Source organism: Neovison vison, chromosome 10 (assembly GCF_020171115.1).
Source record: "Neovison vison isolate M4711 chromosome 10, ASM_NN_V1, whole genome shotgun sequence".
NCBI classification, from domain to species: Eukaryota; Metazoa; Chordata; class Mammalia; order Carnivora; family Mustelidae; genus Neogale; species Neogale vison.
The window spans coordinates 73,553,198-73,566,265 of NC_058100.1; the positions used below are offsets into that span (position 1 = coordinate 73,553,198).

Genomic DNA, 13,068 nt, shown 5'->3' on the forward strand with positions numbered 1-13,068 from the left:
GGGCCGGAGGCACAACAAATTAGCCACAAAGCAAAAGATGCTTGAGAGGCAGGATGTTGCAGGCTGAGTAGGAATTAATCACGTGACAGGAAGAGAAGGCCTTTCTGGGAACGGAGGATGGCACAGGTAGAGTGTGGGGGCTATAAATGTGTGACATGCTTGGAAAATGGCACAGCGCTTAGTTGGGGAAACTTCAGTATTGGAGTGGGGTCTGAGAGCCCTGCAGAAGCCTGACATGCCAGATCTTTGCTGCACTTGGGAATTTGGACCTGATCGTATGGACCGATGGGGGTGACATGGAAACAGCACCGAGAGGATGAGGCAGGGGGTTAGAAAAATCACTGTGCTAGAGACACAGAGTCATTGCAATAGTCCATGAGACATGACGTGTATCAAAGGTAAGAGGGTGTGCGTGTGGGGAAGCGAGACACAGGAGGGTCTCAGTGCTTGGTGTGAGGTATGAGAAGAGCTGGGGTTTCAGGGTGATTCCCAGGTGTTTGGCTTGGGTGACTCAGCTGGGTGCCACCAACAAAGACAGAGAATAGAGACAGAGGGACAGAACCCCAGTGGAGACACAGAGAACATCAGGCAGAAGGAAAGGATCTAGCAGTGTGATCAGTGCTGCCTTGGAGGCTGGCAGGGCCAGAGGGAAGAGGACTCTGGAATGGTCTTTCAGAGGCCAAGGAGGAAGAAGGCGAGGAAGGGTGGGCAGACCATTGAACAGTTGCCGATGCCTCCAGGAGGTCTCGAAAGATAAAGACTGAGCACTCTAGAGTCGGCCATGGGGAGGCCAATGGGAGGCCTGGAGAGAGAGTTCCAGAGTCTGGCTGGAGGAGTGAAAGAGAACCCGGTAAGTAAAGGCAGAAGCCATAGCCCACTCTTTAAAACGTGCATAAAACGAGACGGAGGTGGAGAAAATTCAGGTGTATATGGGGAGGCTTTGGGATCCAGAGAAGATTCTTTTGGTTTTGTTATGAGGAAAACTTGAAGGTGTTTCTCTGCTGAGGCCTGGAGCCATCTGAGAAGAATTCAGAAATTGAGGAGAAATGAGGAGAATGCTAAGCGGATATTTGGTGGTCAAGGGCAGGTTTCTGTGGAAGGGCGGAGCTGGGTCCAGCAGAGGCAGGCAGGAGGAAGGAAGGACACTTTTTACACAGAAAGTGGAGGCCATGGGAAGCTTATGCTTTCGACCAGCATTCCAGGGGCATTTCTGATCGGCAGTACAGTCAGTTGCTAGTGATGAAAACTTGCTTCCAAGCGGCTGGTAAAGGGAATATTTACTGTAAACATACACAATTTTAAAAACCCACAGTTAGGGCTTGCTTCAGGACATGCTCCATCAGCGACACAAGCAGTGGCATGAAGAATCACATCTTCCAGGCACCTGGGTGGCTCAGTGGGTTAAGCTTCTGCCTTCGGCTCTGGTCATGATCTTGGGGTCCTGGGATTGAGCCCCATATCGGGCTCTCTGCTCAGCAGGGAACCTGCTTCCCACCCCCCCTTCTACCTGCCTCTCTGCCTACTTGTGATCTCTCTGCTTCTGTCAAGTAAATAAATAAAATCTTTAAAAAAAAAAAAAAGGTACTCTTAAAAAAAAAAAAAAAAAAGAATCACGTCTTCCCACATCTTCCCTCTGCCTTCGGCAGGATTTGATTAGCCTCCCATGATACGTGGAGACACTCACCCATTGCCGCCCACCAGGGGTACTAAGGATCAGGGATCGTGAAACAGTCCTGAGAAGTCCTCTGGACCTGGAGGGCACCCCAGTCGTCAAGGCATAACTGCTAGCGCCGGGAAGCCAGACGGTCTCCAAGTCCAGCACTGCTGCCTGGGCCGGGCGCGCTCTTCCTGGCCGGCGAGCTGGCTCTGGTGCCGTGTGCTCCTGCTGTGGGGCGGGCCTTCTGCATTTGGAGAGTCAGACATTCGTACCAGGATTTTTAGTGCTTTCTTGTACTAAGAGAATCCTTTCTTCGAATAAAACCTTAGGCAAAACCCAGACCAAACTCCTCCCCCCTCGGAGAAGGTCCCCAGAGGCTCCAGAGCCTTCTAGAGGGTCTTTCTGCTTCCACCATTGCCTGTCTACCTGCCACCCTCCACAGAGCAACTGGGGTCGGTTTGTGAACAAATCTCATCAGACACCCCACCATGCAGAACTCTGCAGTAACCTCCTAAAGTGCTTGGAACAGAATTTTAACTCCCTGCTCCAGCCTTCAGCGCACTCTGTGAGTATGTGCCTGCGAGACTGAACTCCATTCTTCCCCAGGTGCCCTCCAGGCTCCAGCCATGCTGGTTTCTTTCAGGTCCTTGCACCTACCCCTCTGCTTCCTGCCACAGGGTCTTTGCACACGTGGTTCCCCTGGCCTGGGATGTCTTTCTGACCTGTCTTCACGAAGTTGGCTCCTGCCTGCCATTTAGATCGTGGTCACATGTCACCTTCTCACAGAGGCCTTGACCATTCACTTCCTTTTCCCTCATCACCTTATTGTGGTTTCTTTTCTTTTCCTTTTTATTAATAGACCTTATTTTTTAGAAAGCACTTATAGATTAATAGCAAAATTAAGTGGAAAGTACAGAGATTTCCTGTATACCCTCAGCCCTACACACGCACGGCCTCCCCCATCATCCCTGCCCCACCCTCACCAGAGGGGTGCATTTGTTACAGCTGACGACCCGACACAGACACGTCATCGTCGTCCGCAGTCTGTGGTTGACACGAGGGCTCACTCCGGGCGTTGTCCATTCTGTGAGTTTGGACTCACATGTAATGACATGGGTCCACCATTGCGGTCTCCTACGGAGTTTCCCTGCCCTAAAAGTCCTCTGTGCTGCACCTGTTCTACCCCCCGACCCCCTGGCCACCACTGATCTGTTTCCCATCCCCAGAGTTTTGCCTTTTCCAGGATGTCCCTGGACTGGAATCATCAGTACGTAGCGTCTTCAGACTGGCTTCCTTAACTCTGTGATAGGCATTTACGTTTCCTCCATGTCTTTCCATGGCTTGGTGGTTCATTTCTTTCTAGTGCTGAGCAATAATCCTCTGTGTGGACGGACCCCACGTTGTGTATCTGTTCACCTGCTAGGGACGGAGGACATCTCAGTCACTCCCATGTTGTGGAGATCAAGGGTAAGTCTGCTCTCAGCACCCGTGTCAGGCCGGGTTGTGATTTTCTTCATTGCACTTATTGCTACTGAGTTTTTGTTTTTTGTTTTTTGTTTTGTTTTAAGATTTTATTTATTTATTTGACAGAGAGAGAGAGAACACAAGTAGGCAGAGAGGCAGGCAAGGGTGTTGGGGGCAGGCTCCCTGCTGAGCAGAGAGCCCGATGCAGGGCTCGATCCCAGGACCATGAGATCATGACCTGAGCCAAAGGCAGAGTCTTAACCCACTGAGCCACCCAGGTGCCCCCGAGTTTGTTTTTGTTCAGCATTTATGTCCCACCTTCCCCACTGGAAAGAAGGCTCCACGACAGCAGAGAAACCTTGTCTCCTGAACTTGGGTCCCTGCTGCCAGGTCTGTGAAACGAGTGAGCGGTCCGCTGCCTGCCGCCCACAAGTCCCTGGGGGGCTCTGCTCGCAGAGCCATGTTCCAGCACTGCCGGTCTTTCCTTCCATCATCACAGATGTGTTGTGACCACCGGCGCAGTCCCCCCAGAGCGGGGCTGTGGGAGTGTGGGGGGCTCCCCACGAGGACAGCTTGCTGGAGCCGTGGGCCTCTCCTCCATCTGCCAGGGACAGCTTGTGGTACCAACACCAGGGGCCTCCCAGCCTGGGGAAAGAAAGCAAACCGGAATGCCGAGAGAAGGAAAAATAGGAACGCGGACTGATGCGGAGTGACTATTACCAATAACCTCTGGGTGTCACCAGGATGCTTCCTTCATCCCGTGAGCTCGAACCCCGCTCAGTGGGGCAGCTAGCATCTGCCGAGGTTTACTTTGTGCCCCACCCTTTGCCACGTGCTCTGTGTAGGAGCTGTGTGTTAAGTCATCCTAGAAGCCCTCTGGAATATGACCCTGTGCATTTTTCAGACGAGACATACAGAGCTCCGAGGGTTCAGTACTTGCCCATGCTCCCCACCTTGTAAGTGGGGGGCAGCTTCAGACCCACACAGTCCACGCTCTTGAACTTGACCGAGGGAGGCTGGCATGTCCAGTGGTCCCCACGATGGCTGACCATCACCCAACTCACATACCCGTCCCGGTCCCCATCCTAGATATTTTGAGTCCGAATCTTCCACAAGACTTGCAAATTTAGAGTTTAGGAAACTTGAAAGCTTCGGTTCAGAGAGGTTGCATATGTGAATGGAGCGTCTCTGGATACAATAATAGAGGCTCTAAGGGCATTCAAATTCCAAAAGGTTTTTTTTGACTCTGCAGGCCTGGTTTGGCCGCTGCCTAGAAGTCTGAGGCCCCAGGGATCTGTGTGTTTAAGTAGCACCCAGGAAATTCTCATAAGCATCCAGTTTCCTTCCTGGGCGTACATTGTCATCACAGCCCCTGACCAAATGCTATCTGGATTCTTTATGGAACAGTGAGCTCAGTATTTCACACAGCAGAACATTACGTGTACAGGTGACTCTATTCTCTCTTTTCTCTTCTCTTTTCACACGGGGTCTGTGGGGTCGGGGAGGACTTCAGATACACAGGACTCGAGTCCATCCTCTTCCCCCATTTGTAGTACACCATCAGTCCACACAAAATTTTTCTTCTGGTTTTATTTATTTATTTATTTTTAATATTTTATTTATTTGACAGAAATCACAACTAGGCAGAGAGGCAGGCAGAGAGAGAGGAGGAAGCAGGCTCCCCGCCGAGCAGAGAGCCCGATGCGATGTGGGGCTCGATCCCAGGACCCTGAGATCATGACCCGAGCTGAAGGCAGAGGCTTTAACCCACTGAGCCACCCAGGCGCCCCTGGTTTTATTTATTTTTGTTCTTTTCCTCACTCTCCCCCCCTGCAATAGCCTCCCGTTCAATGTACATCCTTACAATCTACCACTTAACCTGTTCGATTTGCTAGAAAAGGATCTTTCACACACGTCATACTGGTAAGTGTGCAGGTAGAGTCCTTATCATCATGGACAGTATTGTAAAGTGGCTATATTTATTAGATCATTCTTCCATACATCTCAGAGAAGCAGCTACCTCTCTGGAACTGTCTCCCATTGGTTCTCCTTTTGCCCTTGTGGAATTGAACAGAAAAATTCCACACCCTCTCCCACCATTCCAAGACAGTCATCATGGTCCCTCTTCAGCAGCCCCCATCTGCCCTCTCACAGGATATGGGATTTTCCTTAATCCTCCCCAGGATGCTCTGTAGTCAGATGGCATTCCCCCCCAAAGGGTCCATCCACCCGCCGCCCCCCACACACACACACCCTGTCTGGAGATGTACTTCTCTACTCCTAGCAGGAGAGGAACCTGAGATGTTATGTGACTGGGCCATATGGCAAGATACTGTAAGAAGAAAGACTTGGTTAGAAGTATGCATTTAGGGGTGCCTGGGTGGCTCAGTGGGTAAAGCCACTGCCTTCGGCTCAAGCTGTGATCCTGGAGTCCTGGGATCGAGCCCCACATCGGGCTCTCTGCTCAGTAGGGAGCCTGCTTCCCTTTTTCTTTCTGCCTGCCTCTCTGCCTACTCGTGATATCTCTCTCTGTCAAATAAATAAAATTTTAAAAAAAAGAAGAAGTATGCATTTAACTGCTTTCAGTTAGACATCCCTGCCCTTGGCCTTTTCCATCTGGCTATCAGGTTACGGGAACTGTAAGCCTGGTGATGTAGGGGTACCTTCAGGCAGGGCATCTCCTTCCTCACTCTGTTGCGTTCTTTGAGGTCAGGACTAGAACCTCCATGCCCTGACACCGGTTGACACTCCCCTTCCTCAGATGTGGGTCGAAGGTCCTACAGAATGTACTGGAAGGATTGCCAGCCATGTGCCTGTCTTCCAGGCTGAGTGGACTGGGCTCGGGGAGCTGAGGGTGCCTATATCCCCATGTAGAATAACCCGCCCTCCTCATCCTCTGCTGTTTTATCTTCATGAGCACATTCCAGACACCAGCGCTTACATTTGGTATGGAGAAGAAATCGACGTATCATACAGTCAGCCAATGTGTAGTGAATAATTTACTGTCATTCAGCCCTTTCACAGTGTGTGCGACCTCACCTCAATTGACTATTGCTTATGATACCAGTGCAGTCCCTCTCTCACCCCAACATTATCAACACCCCAAAAGGAAACCCCATACCCATTAAGCCATCGCTCCCCATTCCCCCTCCCCCTCTGCCTCTGGTAAGCACCAATCTGTGTTCTGTCTGTATGGATTTACCTGTTTTGGACCTTGGATATAAGAGATCATTCTATATGTGACCCTTTGTGTCTTGCTGCTCTCATCGAGCATAACCTTCTCAGGCTTCATAGCCATCACATCACGTGTGTACGTCATTCTCTTCCATGGCCAGATAATATTTCACGGAACATACAAACTGCCATATTGCTTATTTATTCATCTTTTGATGGACATTTGGGCTGTTTCCACCTTCTGGCTGTTGCGAATGTTGCTGCAGTGAACATGTGTGCGCATGTACTTGAGTCTTGCTGTTGAATTCTTTGGAGGCATATATCTAGAAGTAGAAATATGGGGTCATGTGATAATTCTGTTTAATTTTTTAAGGAAGGTATTTACATTTCTTTTTTAAATAGCAATTCTACTCTGGAACTTACCTGCGTATGGAAAGACAGGGGAAGTGGATGAGGAGTCAGGAGATCTGGGTTCTTTTCCTGGCTTTGCCACTAACCATCTGGGTGACCTTGAACAAATCACTTCCCCTTTCTGGGCTCTTGTTTCCTCATTTGAAAAGCAAGGGGATTGCATAAAGCTAAATGGTCTTTCAATTCTCTTTGTTTTAAGATTCTATCCTGAGATCGTGCCCCACATCAGGCTCCTAGCCCCGCAGAGAGCCTGCTTCTCCCTCTTCCTCCGCTGCTCCCCCTGCTTGTGCTTTCTCTTTCTGTTCAAATAAATAAATGAAATCCTTTAAAAAAAGATTTTATTGGAAAAATTGGGTTCTAGAGAGAAGAGAGAGAGAGAATTGTCAAACAGCTAGACTTGATTATCTCTGTGTGCATTCTCTACCATGTTTTTAAATTGTGAGTTGAAAGCATCCCAAGTAACGGGGCTTTTTCCCCCTGCCTGTGTGTTTCTAGTTAATGAATAGCTTTGGGCTTCCTATTCCCATGAGGATTCCCAGAACAAGATGTCCTTCTCTTGCCCATCACTTCCTACTGCTTGGCAGCTCCTGAACAAAACATGGCGGTCATGAAGCCAAGACTGGCGCCATTCCATCCCCACTGTCCTCTCTGCAGGAATGTTGAGCCTCACCCCGTGTTAGTTCTCACAGCACTCAGGTGGTCAGCTGGATCACCCCAGTCTGATCTTGGGAACTGTCGGGTCCAAGGAGAGGAGTCAGCAGACTCTTGCTAAGTCCATGTCAAGACCATCTTAGAAGGTTTTAGGAGGAACAACCAAAGGCCTCCTGTGATACTGTCCAGCCAGGAGCTTTTCCTCCTTGGGCGATTTCTACTCTCCTGAGTCTCTTCTGTCTGATTGATTCGCTGGCGCGTGTGCACTGCCTAGGGAGGGAGGGAGCTTTTCCTCCACTAATTGGCAGCCTCCACAGGATGCCATCCAGGTCCAAAGTATGCGTTCTCCTGAGCTGCCTGCTGGCTTTCTGGGGGGAGAACAAGGTTTCAAAAAAAAAAAAAAGCAAAAAGAAAAAAAAAAATGTGATCCCAGTGGTTTATTTCATTCGGTCAGCCATTTCTTTGCTCATTTCCCATCCATCCGTCCCATATTTTTGAGTGCCTGCTGTGTTTTTGACACCATGTTAGAGTCTAGGAATAAACAAGATGAGGCGCCTTCCCTATGGAGCCTTCCTTTCTTAATAGGAGATACAGACATGTGGCTTTTGAAATGAGTACACTGAGTACAAAGTGACAAGTGCTGGGGCGCCTGGGTGGCTCAGTAGGTTAGGCGTCGGACTCTTGATCTCAGCTCAGGTCATGATCTCAGGGTCGTGAGGTTGAGCCTCGCTTCAAGCTCCATGTTCAGCAGGAGTCTGCTTGAGATTCTCCCCCCTTCCTCTCCCCCCCCACTCACGAAATCTTTCCCTCCCCAAAATAAATAAATAAATAAATCTTTAAAACATAAGTGACAAGTGGCAAGTGCTATATAATGGGGAGGGGGGCGTAAATGGCGTTCAGAAATACAGACAGGAGACACACAAAGTCATCCTAGGCAAGTCCTCACGAGAAGGCAGATTCAAAGCGTGTTCTAGACCGAAGCTAATCTGCGCGGAAGTCACAGAGCAGGACGCATGAAGGGACTTGGCAGGTGACCAGTGTCACCTCTGCTAGAACGCAGAGCACGGAGCACACAGGAGGGTGATGAGAGGCGAGATTGCAGAAGGGGCTGTGCTCGGAGGACCGCCGAGCCACGTCGAAGGATTCGGCTCTGGTGACGGTGGAGAGTGAGTCAGAGGGGTGACAGCAGCAGTGGGCGAGCACTCAGGGAGCAGCTGCGGTCGCTGTCATGAAACAGCGGTGACCAGAACCAAGGTGGAAGCAGTGGGAAGGCAAGTGGGGCTGGAGGCTGGGGAGCGGCTGTCGGGCCCAGCTTCCAGGAAAGAACCTGCTGCAGTGGGAGTCGAATCCCTTAGCTGGCCTCATGTCCCGGCCCAGGGGAGGTCCCTCATCCTCCAGGTCTCCGGAAGGATAACCTTGTCTCCCAGGATCCAGCCCAGGAGCCCTGCTCCTTTTGCCGACAGCCTCAGGCAGGAGAGGTCGGAGATGGTGGTGGGGTGCAGGGAAGAGAAGAATTCTGCGGGAACCTCCTCCCCCCTTCTTCTTGGACTCGGCCCCAGGACAGAACAGCAGACTGCGCCCAGGTTGAAGACCCACGTTTCAGACCCCGTGGCAGTTTCAAAGCACTGCATCTCAGTGCCTTCCCTGGGCCACTCTCTTCTGTATCCAAGAATAGTTAACACACAGGGTTCTATTAGTTTCAGGTGTGCAGTATAGACTCAGCAGTTCTAGACATTCCTCAGTGCTCATCGGGTAAGTGTACTCTTAACCCCTTAACGTGTTTCATTCACCCCCCACCCACCTCCCACAGGCCATTCTCTCTCAGGAGCTAGGGAAAAGGGTTTCTCTCTTAAAGACTCATTCTAGGGCCCTTGGACAGTTGGGGTTTTGTTTGTTTTTTAATGAACATGGATGTAGTATTTGTTTCAGGGGCACAGGTCTGTGATTCATCAGTCTCACAAGACTCACTGCACTTACCATAGCACATGCCTTCCCCAGTGTCCACCCCCAGCCGCCCATCCCTCCCACCTCCCTCCCCTCCAACAACCTCAGTTTGTTTCCTGAGATTAGGACTCACTTATGGTTTGTCTCCCTCTCTGGTTTCATCTTGTTTCATTTTTCCCTTCCCTTCCCCTATGATCCTCTGTCTTGTTTCTCAAATTCCTCATATCAGTGAGATCACATGATAATTGCCTTTCTCTGACTGACTTATTTCACTCAGTATAATACCCTCTAGTTCCAGCCACGTCCTTGCAAATGGCAAGATTTCAGGGTTTTTGATGGCTGCAATATATATATATATATATATATATATATATATATATATATATCCCACATCTTTATCCATTCATCTGCTGATGGGCGTCTGGGCTCTTTCCATAGTTGGGCTATTGTGGACATTGCTGCTGTAAACATTCTGGTGCACATGCCCTTTCAGATCACTCCGTTTGTATGTTAAGGACAAATGCCCGGTACTGCGATTGCTGGGTTTTAAGGTAGCTCTATTCTCAACTTCTTGAGGAACCTCCATACTGGTTTCCAGAGTGGCTGCACCATCTTGCATTCTCACCAACAGTGTAGGAGGGTGCCCCTTCCTCAGGGGTTGGCACTGTCATAATATTGCTCATCCTACCAACCCACTGGAATCCCCTTTTCCTGGGTCGTAGTCTCAGCCTTGACATTATCTCCAAAGAGACAGCATCAGGGACTGCCGTACCTTTGCTGCACAAAATGTCTGCAGAAATCCATTTTTTATATAAAACAAAAAAAAAAAAAAAAGAAAGAAAAGCCCTTTGAGCAACCAGCTTTCACCTAACTCCACACAGCACATAAGGTTCAGAGAAGCTATGAGACTGGTGTGTTTCTTACTGGCCCAGCCCAGGGCAGCCTCTAGGTACTGGACCAGTGGGACAGTGTTTATTTTCATGACTTTCCCATGAAGAGTTGTCCTTCCTTCTAGAACACTGATTCTCCGCTGGGAGTGGTTTTGTCCTCTAGGGGACAGTTGGCAGTGTCTAGAAACATTCTGATTGGGGGCAGGAAGGGGCTGTGCTGGCATCTAGATGGTAAAGGTCAGGGAGCCTGCTAAGCACCCAGCAATACCCAGCATCCTTCCCTGCACAAAGAACTGTGGGTCTGCAATGTCAATTGTACACGTTTATAAGAAAACCTATTTAAGAACATCAGTCTGTGACCAAACCCTTGAGTTCTTCAGGCCCTATAGGATTGCTCGAACCAACTGCAAGTTCAAGAAAAACTCACTTGGCATTGTATTTCTTTCCACAGCTGAGCTCTGTCCGGGAGGCCCAGTTAGAGCGGCTGGAGGCGGCAAGACCCCGCAGGCCGGGGAGCAGGGAGCGGGGCCCCGTGCTGAGGATGGCCAGGCAGCAGCCGCCGCCCTGGGTCCACGCAGCCGTCCTGCTCTGCCTCCTCTGCCTCAGTGGGGCCATCGAGATTCCTATGGATCGTGAGTCCCACTCCATCCTCTCTTTTGAGTCTCCTGATTTGGGGCAGAGGGTTGGACGGGAGGGATAGGTCAGGGGGGCGTTAAGCCCAGCCTTCGAAAAGGCTGGAGAGGGGGGAAGTGGTAACTTCTGGAGGCAGAGCTGGGTTTCCCTCCAAAGCATGGAGGCAGGCAGGCTCGTGTTTGGGAATGTGGGATGAATTTTATAGCACAACCTCCAAAAATTGTGTCTGAGCTGATACTTGTGCTGCCTGGAGCCTGCTAAATGGGACCAGAGGTGGTGGAGTCTGCAAGTCTGTGTGTCCCTTGGGAGTCCTTCCCTCCACTCCCCTCCCACGGCCCTCTGCGGTCCTGACTTGTCAACAGGGAGTTTCCAAGGACCAAGTGTAATGGACACTTATCTGCCTTTCTCTATCTGAGCTAGACCCTTGGGCTGTCTTGGCCGGTCTAAATCAGGCTGGATGGCATGGGGACAGTAGGAAAAGGAATTATTTTGCACAAGACAGGGGCTAAGTGAAACTCCGTTATAATACTGTTATAATACTGTTGCGGGAAAACCAGGTGCTAATTTCAGCTCTCCGATGGCAAAGTTGGGAAGTAAAACCCCGTGTCATTCTGTGTCCGAGGGTGGGGGCATCAGACAGGGGCTTGGGATGGTGCTCTAATAGCCCCATCTCTAGCTGCTGTGTCTGTTGTTACATTCAGAAGGGGCCCGGGGACTGGCATCCCTGGTCCTTGGCCCCGCTTTTAAATGTGTACCACCTTTGCCGTATTTCTGGCTCTTCCATCAGAATGTCTTGGCATTCCAGTGCTCTGATGTGGGCATACCACCTCTGTTGCCTGTTCCCTGCTTCCAGAAATAAATGGGGCCCACATGATGCCAACCCTGACTTGGGCTCTGTCCAGGTGACAGATGTCTGGGGAGGGTAGGGAGAGCAATGCAGCCTCCAAGGAGTGCCCACTGAGTTCTCCAAAGCCAGGCCCTGGGGCCTAGACTTAGCACAGCTTGGAGAAGAATTGCACGTACTTCAGCCCCCTCCCACCCAACCCTACCAATAATAGCTGCCCAGAGGAGTGGGCACTTCTGAGTAAGAGAAGACCAACAGAAACTGTAAGTTGGACCCAGAACCAAGATGGGTAAGCCCCCTGCTGCTCTCTCAATAGCCCCAAGTGTGTGTGTGTGTGTGTGTGTGTGTGTGTGTGTGTATTCAGTGTGGGGGGGAGGGTGTTGTGAAAAGAACGGTTCCCATGGAGACCATCTGCACTGCTAACTCAAGGAAGAGTGTCTCATTAACAATCCCAGACAGGCAATCTAATAAGGGAGAACGGTAAGGCCATGTCCCTGGAGAGGAGAGGGGTGCTGAGGAAATTGGGTTATCAAGGAGGTGCTGAAGGCTCATTTCTCTTCTGCTGCTTCTCCTCATTCATTCACCTGCCACTGTGACCCCTGGGGCTAGTGGGTGAGGAGTTCCTCCAAGATGAACTTGCAAAGAGACGGCTTTGACATCTGTGTTAGGAATCTGGGTTTCTGAAGCTCTGCTGGAGCTGTGGGCAGGTGACCCAGCTGCAAGTGTCTCCAAGGGACCCCATGGGGGCAGAGACACCCCCTCCCCCGTGCCATCTCCCCGTCTCCTCAGTGTCTGTGAGGAGGGAGGGCCCGGGGAGTTCTGGAATTGTCTTCTGGGAAATGGAGACCCTTCCTTGCTCTGGGTCACACAACAAAGGGGTACCAGATTCACGAATACAACCCAGGTCTCTTGGCATCCCAGCTGGTTGGCACTCGACACGCCTCACCCTGACCTCTGGTAATCCCACCTTCTTTTAGTTCTTGGAGCCCACCAGAGTAGCAGCTGCTGTGTACCCACCCGAGAGCTAAGGGCTTCTATAGGTGCATCTCCTGTGACTCTCACAGCGAGTCCTTTGCTGACATTAGGAAGCTGGGGTGCCATTCTCTCCAGCCCCTAAGTGGCAGGCCCAGCGCATGACCACAGCCCCTATCTGCACGAAGAGGAGAAGGCTTTTGTGACTCGATGTCTGGTGCCCCGGGAGTGTCCCAGCAGGAAACCCGTGATGCCTTCCCGGAGCAAGTCTATCTCGCAGGCACGGTGTCCATTACGACTTCTCCAGGACAGGTCTGCCAAAGCCTAAGGCAAGACGAGAGAAGGCCAGCCCTTCAGAGGAGACCTAGTGGCCCCAGGAAGAGGTCCTTTTCAGCCAGCTTTTCCCCTCCTGCTGGGTCAAGCAGGAC

General features: G+C 50.8%; 1 protein-coding gene across 16 annotated transcripts in view; it reads left to right on the forward strand.

Moving 5' to 3' along the window:
- Positions 1–10,721: 10,721 nt before the first annotated feature.
- Positions 10,722–13,068, forward strand: part of NFASC (neurofascin) — a 73,021-nt gene continuing 70,674 nt past the window's right edge. For all 16 annotated transcript variants that reach the window (XM_044267710.1, XM_044267714.1, XM_044267717.1 and 13 more), the window contains exon 1: positions 10,722–10,823. In XM_044267710.1, coding sequence (XP_044123645.1) covers positions 10,733–10,823 — 91 coding nt within the window. In that variant the 5' untranslated portion in view covers positions 10,722–10,732. The remainder of the gene's footprint in view (positions 10,824–13,068) is intronic.